The sequence below is a fragment of the Arachis ipaensis genome, chromosome B06 (assembly GCF_000816755.2).
Source record: "Arachis ipaensis cultivar K30076 chromosome B06, Araip1.1, whole genome shotgun sequence".
Lineage (NCBI taxonomy): Eukaryota > Viridiplantae > Streptophyta > Magnoliopsida > Fabales > Fabaceae > Arachis > Arachis ipaensis.
The window spans coordinates 132,965,367-132,973,394 of NC_029790.2; the positions used below are offsets into that span (position 1 = coordinate 132,965,367).

Genomic DNA, 8,028 nt, shown 5'->3' on the forward strand with positions numbered 1-8,028 from the left:
TTATAAAATATGTGTTATATTATTTTAATTTAAGAATAATTAATTTTTTATTTATTATTTTATTAAATTTTTTTTAGAGGATCTTCGTTATCTTGAGATACTGAGAATAACACAAACATCCTCAAAGCAATCCTTTATAATTGAGGATTTGAGGAAAGATGGAGAAACGTCTCTTTATAACTCCTTACGAAACCTAATAATTAGCCATTTGATAACATATCCATTGTATGACATAATAATTGGAGTACGCTAATAATTGTTTAAAGAATTTAGAATCGAATTTGATAGTCAAGCTAATTTTTTAATGTGCATAATCTCTTGTCTTCTTATTTTTCTTTTAAAATTAGACATTTGAATATATTACACCAAAATTTATGCAAAATAACAAAATATTTATAATAAGACTATTTAGTGTACGAAAATTTTATTATCTTTTTCTTTATGAAAAAAATCTAATTTTTTCTTAGTTTTTTATTGTATCCCCAATTCAGTATGTTAAGAATTAATTTATAATTGTGATACTTAATTTTATTTAAGATTTTGTTATTAACTAAAGAATTATTGTATACATAAAACGAAATTTAAATTTTTAATATTTACTTAACCAAATTAATAAATTAACAATAATGCTAGGAAAGTAAGATAGTTCCAGCAAAAAATCAGCTAAATGTCTTTAAGTGAATCCAAAACCTTTACGTGGATTGTGATTATGGTAGGCATTAGGATATTTTTTTTCTTTATAAATTAGATGGTTTGATTTATCATGTTTTAGGCATTTGGAGAGAGAAAGAGGGTGAAGAGACGAAAGCTAATTAATCAGTTTCCGTGATTCACCTTACAATGATACTAAACTTATCTCCTCTTAATTTAAATGTGGTGAAACATTTAATAACTAATATTTTAAATCATAAATAAATAAAACTAATTACTATATTTATAATTAATTAAGTTATTCCATTTTTAGCTGATTTGGAGTTGACTCCATATACTTTTCCATAAATTAATTATTAGACTAAACCAATCCAACTTGATTAATTCTAATTAAATTATACCTAATGAACACATCCGTGATCCGTCTGCGTAGAAACTTAAGATTCAAGAATCCGCATTGGGAGGCATAAGGAGGTATCCACAAGGCCATCAAGTGCAAAATCACAAAATCACAGAGACGATTGATAATTATCTTAAAAAACACTCAAGTTTAATAACATGACAAATTAACCGATTCTTATTGTTTGTATAACGTTAATTTACAGAGACTGATTTAACAAAACAAGTATTAGAATTATATATACTTTTAAAATTATTATTTATTCACATTTTTTTAACAATTAGGATAATAATGCGACAAAATTAAAACAAATTAAAGAACCCTATTCATCATCTATCTGTGAAGTTGGAAATATGAGGATGCTGCGGCACAATGGACAAGAATATGGCGACTGACAGTTGGCACAGCGTCGGAGCCAGGGGAGCAAGCAGCGATCATGAAAAACATGCTTGCAATTTGTACGAACAATTTCTACGCTTGAATCTTCATTACCATGGTCAAACTTCTCCAAGCATATGGCGCATTCAGCATCATCATCTTGCTCATCAGAATCTTGAACAACATTGTACGAGGTAACGTGAAGGTTCACAACAATCTCTCGCGTGTTGGAGTCACACCTTCTTGCAGTTTCGACTATGTCAGGTAAAATTTGGTCTAATAGCTCAGGAGACACACTTAGTGAAGAACAGATTTCATGTAACAAGATTGTGTCTTCTCTGCTGAGCTCTGTGAGTGGAGTACCACTCCATAGGATGTCTGAAGGAACCAAGATTGCTTCCGTGGCTGTACTTGTAGTAGAAGAAGACTGAACCTCAGGACCTGGGTTTGAGCTTTCAATAATTTGGATCAATTTTTTGGTGCAATTGAAGATGATGGAGAAGCAATCACCCAAATCAAACTCTTCTTCAATGGGAGTGATTTGCAAAGAAGAATAGGGGAATTCCATGGAATCGTATTATAACAAGTTATTCGGGGATTAGGAAGTTATAAGGGTTGGAAGGGAATAAGAAAAAGAATGACACAACAAAATCATGTAAATTGTCTCACCACCAGAAGTGTTTAAATAGGATTCTAACAAATTAACTAAAAAATAAGATAACTTAATTCAAATTTTCTAAAGATAAGATAATTATCATAATTATGTATTAAATTATAAAGATAACTAAATTGAAACTTGATTTAAACTTGATTTATTTTAGGATAAATTGTATTTATTTAGTTATAAATTTGATGGTGAATCCTTCACTACTATAAAAAAATTTAGATGTATAATATTATTTTATATTATATTATGGTCAATTATATTTGTGTAGCATTGTTGTACTTTTTTTTTAAAGTAACTGAATTTTGAACTCCTTACCAAAAGTAATACAATCGTTGTACTAACTAACATGAGTTGCATAATGGTTTTAATTCAAAAAGAAAATTAGTTTTATTTCTAAAATTGTTGAACAAATAAATTTAGAATATTTTTTGAAATTTGTAATAAATTACATCAAATCATAACCGGTTAAAGAATTTTTCTAATTTTAGTAATCGGCACTACATTAACTCCCAATAAATTAAAGCAACAAAATTCGGGTAATTTTTTGTTCAAGAAACCTTAGGGAAAAAAAATTAGCACTTGATTATTTCACCAAAATTCTTCTTTTTTTTTTCGTAGGATTTCCCAGGCACTCTTCTCTCCTAGTTCCTAGAGCATTGTCATAGGAACAAAAAATTGTAACCACGAGAATATTAACACATGCATAGAAAAAAGAAAAAGTGAAAAACCAATGTTTTGAAAATCAGACCGGATCGACCGGTCAGACCGATTCAACTGCGAATCGGCAATATTAACGGTCCGGAAGGTATGTAAAACCGATGAAAACCCGTTGAACCGGAACCCACCCGGTTTATCTTTCTTTCATTCAGAAAAATCAAATCACACAACCCCAGCCAACAAACCCTAGCACTGTAAGCCTACACCACCGCCGCAAGGAGTGGCATACTGCCGCGTCCGTCGCACTCAAAGTTCGCCATCCGTCCGTCTGTCTAGCTTCCCTCGTGATCCAAGTCTTCAACCCCTGTTCGCTGTCACCGATTGCGGGTGCTTCCTCGAGCTCGGCGTCCGTCGTCTTTGTCTGCTCAGCCGCGCTTCCGTCGCCCTTTGTTTGCCGTTCACGTTCGCGTCTTCGTTCGCGTTCTTCGCCGTTCACGTTCGCTCGGCGTTCACTGTTCGCGTTCACTCGCCGTTCACCGTTCGAGTTCGCATTCGTGTTCGTCTGGAAGCCACGTTGCTCTGCTTCAAACACTGCGACCAACCCGCGCGCTCCTCCTAGCCGTCGAACTGCTCTCTTTTGTCGCAGCCGTGAGTTCCCTAAACCCGCCACCAGACAATACACTCACACAACACCAATACTCTGCTTCAAACTCTGCAACTTCTGATTTTTATTACAATAAGTAATTATTTGATTTGGTAGTTGTTTGGATTATTTCATAGACTGAATTAAAGTTACAATAGTTATGTTCTCTTTATTTTGTTTTAATTTTGCCGCACTCAACATGTTTGATGAAATGCTTTAACCATATTTCTGGTTGGTTTTATAATTTCTAGCTTTTAGAAACTTAGTAAGTTGATTGCATGTGAAATTAGAATAATTGGATCTTAGTAATTAGGAAATTTTAGCTGCACAAATAGCATCTTTGTAGAAAACATATTAGCATGATGATTCCACATGCATTAGTGTTCTTCTAGTAAATTTTAACTGTTATTGTGAATTTGTTAATTTGCTAATTGTTCTTGTGTTGTTGTTCTGTTGTTCTTCTGTTACTTTTAATTTATTTTTTTGTTTTTGTTGTGATTTTCTGTTCTTGATTTAAGCTGTGATTGAAGGTTCTTTGGTTTTGGTATTCTTCACTTTTCTGTAAGCTTAGCTTTTAATTCTTTGATCATACACGGATCAAATCATTGTTTTCAGCAATGGTGATTTTTAGATTTTTTTTGTTGGGTTGCTTTGTTTTAAATGTTCCTATTGTTGTGTTTTTGCTGTGATTTAAATGTTCTTTTGATTATTATTTTTTTTCCGAATGCCCAGTCAGTACTTGGTTGATTGGTTTTGCTCATTGAATGTATTTGATGATAAATTTTAAATTGATAACTCTGTTACTGTCTGTTTCTGTAGTTAAATTTTATTAAAGTTTCTTGAATTTGCACTGCCTATGTTATTGATTCATTGTTCCTTCATTGCTTTTTTTTGTTGTTAATCATTGTGATGAGCTTTGTTAAAATTGGGTTGAAAACTACTAATCTTTCTTCATTTTTCACTGTTCTAACTTATGTTCTTATTAAAAGATTTGCAATTGGTGATCTTTTGATTTATTATATGCTTCATGTTTTCATTGTTCTGTTCTTATGAAGAAAAAATTTGCAATTAGTGATTGTATGATTCATGTTTTGATTGTTTTGTTATATAAACAAAATTCTGTTTTCATTGTTTGGTTGCACTGTCCCTGTTTTTGATCTCCGCCCACTTGCTACCCCTCCTCCGTGTTGGATTCTTTTTGTTTTAGGCTTTGTTGTGTTTTTGTTTCAGTCTCGTGTTGTGTGTTTGTCTCGGGCTCTGTTGTGTGTTTATTATGCAACACTATCATTTTTTGTTTTACTTTTTGACTTAGTCACATTAAGACAATATTCTCTATCTTTAACTTGTGCATTGTAATTCAATCCAGCTATTTTTAATGGAAGTATAATTATGTTAATTGTCAACAAATTTGCATCAAGTTATTGCATATTTTGATGATTAATTACATTTAGTTGGTGATATTTTACGTAGGGTTTTAAATTTGAAAGATATTTAGGATGTTTATTTATAATTTATTTATTATTTTATTATGGAACGGTTTTTTCGGTTGAATAACGGTTAGACCGATTGAACCAGTAAACAAATGAACCAATAACTAAAACGATTTGATGACCGGTCCAGTTTTCAGAACCTTGAGAAAAACACATTATAGTGATAGTGGTATTAAAATTGCATAGACCCCCTTCCATTTTTTTTTAGGTGATGGGAAGAAGGGTCCCTGCATAACATTTCATTGACAAAACCATTTGCATATTTTTCCTTTTACTTTTTAGGTTTGATTGCAACCATGGCTATAATCACAACTCTATGTAGTGTTAGATTTAGAAGAAAAAAAAGCATCCAAGGAATCTCAGAATCCAACTGGCACAAGTCTTTTGATGAATGCAACTTCTCTGGATCAAACCCCAGAAGTCGTGTCGGGGTGGTGTCGCCGGATCGGCCTCAAATGTCAAACTTCATAGTGAAAACAAACAAGAAGGATAATAATTTTTTTGGAGAAGGAATTACCTCTTCCGCCCACAAAATTAGAAATTAAAGAGTCAAAATCATTTCACATGAAAAATGCAATTTCTAAAAAGCTATCTTTTAACTTAGTTTAAAGTTACCGAAGAGTTTGTCTATAGCAAAAAATCATGATGACAATGACAATGGAAAGAAAACAGATGATTTAAAGAAAGATGATGCTGTTTGGATGAAAACAATTATATTGCTTTCAATTATAAAAGTGAAGCTCAGGAGTTGGGTTTGAGTGTTCGATAATTTGGATCAATTTTTTGGTGCAATAGAAGATGATGGAGAAGTAATCACCAAAATAAAACTCTTGTGGTATGGCTGGTCTTCAATGGGAGTAATTTGCAAAGAAGAAGAGGTGAATTCCATGGAAAGCTAACAGAATAATTGGTTCGGTTTATTCTATTGCTATGTAGTTTTTATAGAGTGCTGATTTTCTTTAATAGTTTAAGAAAAAATAATCTTTTATTAGTGAATCAAATCTTTATCTTAATTATAACTGATTTCAAATTTAGTTCTGATTTGATACATAGATTTTGTATATTTTTCATATATCTTAAATTGTTAAAAAGATTTGATCAATCATTTATATTGATAATATATTAAGAGAACAATGTGTTATTGCTGTTTTTTTGTTAGTAAATATTATTGATTTTTACATTGATGTTACATCTTCTTTGGTTGGACGTGCATAATTATTTAAAAAGTGATCATAGCTTGATGCATTAGATCAGATATTGGAGATGTACTAAAACAAATTGATTAGTAACTTTCGAGTGGAAAAAAAAAGGCAAAGGAAATAAACCGTTTTTCAAATTACAATAATCAAATTTTTTTTTGGTATGACCAATAATTAATTAATTAATAAAGATTAAAATCACAAAAGTTAATTTACACAGACTGATTTAACAAAACAACTATTAGAATTATACTTTTAAGGTTGGAGATTTATCCTATGTTAAGAAAATTACTATTTATTCGTATTTTAACAATTAGGATAATAATGCTACATAATAAAAACAAATTAAAGCACCCTACGGAACACAAAAAAAAAAGAAAGGTTCTTTCAAGTTGTAGTGGTGGGAATATAGCATGGTGAAGATGAACCTATTCATCATCTATCTCTGAAGTTGGAGATACGACGCTGCGGCACAATGGGCAAGAATATGGCGATCGACAGTTGGCACAGCGTCGGAGCCAGCGGAGCAAGCAGCGATCATGAAAAACATGCCAGCAATTTGTACGAACAATTTCTACGCTTGAATCTTCATTACCATCGTCAAACTTCTCCAAGCAAATGGCGCATTCAGCATCATCATCTTGCTCATCAGTTTTCGATCTCTCCAACAGATTCACGGATTGTAGTCGTTCAAAAAAGTTTTGACAGAGATCATCATTATAGATATCAGAATCTTGAACAACAATGTAGGAGGTAACATGAAGGTTCACAACCATCTCCCGCGTGTTGGAGTCACACGTTTCATTGCTTAAAATCCTTCTTGCAGTTTCGCCTATGTCAGGTAAAATTTGGTCCAATACCTCAGGTGACACAGGTAGTGAAGAAAAGATTTCATGCAACAAGATTGTGTCTTCTCTGCTGAGGTTTGTGAGTGGAGTACAAGGAACCAAGATTGCTTCAGTGGCTGTAGTTGTAGTAGAAGAAAAGTGAACCTCAGGAGTTGGGTTTGAGCGTTCAATAATTTGGATCAATTTTTTGGTGCAATTGAAGATGATGGAGAAGCAATTATCGAAATAAAACTCTTGTGGTATGGATGGGTCTTCAATGGGAGTGATTTGCAAAGAAGAAGAGGTGAATTCCATAGAAAGGTAATGATAAGAAGTTACTGGGGGATTAGTAAGTTTAATAAATTGGAAGTATTAAAGTCCCAAAAAGAAGGGTTGGAAGGAATAAGAAAAAGAATGACACAAAAAGATAAACAGTGGAATGACTAGATAAGGAGTTTTTTTACTAGACCTTCAAATAACCTAAATCGGAGGAATGAAAATTGAAAGAGACTAGCATATAGAATTACCTTAATATTGGATTTTTTAATCTTTTTCGTGCAACAAGAAAACAAATCACTCACTTCACTTGGTCACACTAAAAAAATGTGCATAAAGCAACTGAAAATTTTATTCCTTAAATTGTGTAAATTGTCCCACCAAGAGTGTTTAAATAGGTTCCTAATAAACTAACTAAAAGATAAGATAAAATAACTTAATTTAAATCTTCTAAAGATAAGATAACTAAATTAAACTTGATTTATTTTAGAGTAAATTACATTTATTTAGTGTAAATCAAATTTAATTAATTTGATTTATATAGAGTTACAAATGAGACAAACATGTAACACAATTCAGTTTAAGATATTTATTTAATATTAATTCTCAATCTATTTATCCATATAATTTATCCAAAAATAAAAGTTGTCTTGTACGAGTATGAAATTAAATGTACAAAATTATTCTTAACTAAAAAATACTAATATACCCTTTAAGAATTAGAATTATTTGATTGTGTGAATAATTTAAAATTTGAATTTGATTTAATTAAAAAACTAAAAACGTGTTCATCAATTTGATACATTTGTTATTATTTTCTTAATTAATGAATCGCCTTAT

The 8,028-nt window shown here is 31.5% G+C and overlaps 1 protein-coding gene and 1 long non-coding RNA gene across 2 annotated transcripts in view; both read right to left on the reverse strand.

The window, feature by feature from the left end:
- The window catches only part of LOC110263625, a 13,261-nt gene extending 11,493 nt beyond the window's left edge, over positions 1–1,768 (reverse strand). The window contains exon 1 of the long non-coding RNA XR_002349488.1: positions 1,753–1,768. This is a non-coding gene — a long non-coding RNA (uncharacterized LOC110263625). The remainder of the gene's footprint in view (positions 1–1,752) is intronic.
- LOC107647699 lies at positions 6,477–7,273 on the reverse strand. Its single transcript, XM_016351753.2, has one exon. The coding sequence runs from the start codon at positions 7,225–7,227 to the stop codon at positions 6,514–6,516; it is 714 nt and encodes a 237-aa protein (XP_016207239.1). The 5' UTR covers positions 7,228–7,273; the 3' UTR covers positions 6,477–6,513.

Coding starts and splice junctions, on each gene's coding strand:
- LOC107647699 (XM_016351753.2), bottom strand. CDS start 7,227: ATGGAATTCACCTCTTCTTCTTTGCAAATCACTCCCATTGAAGACCCA.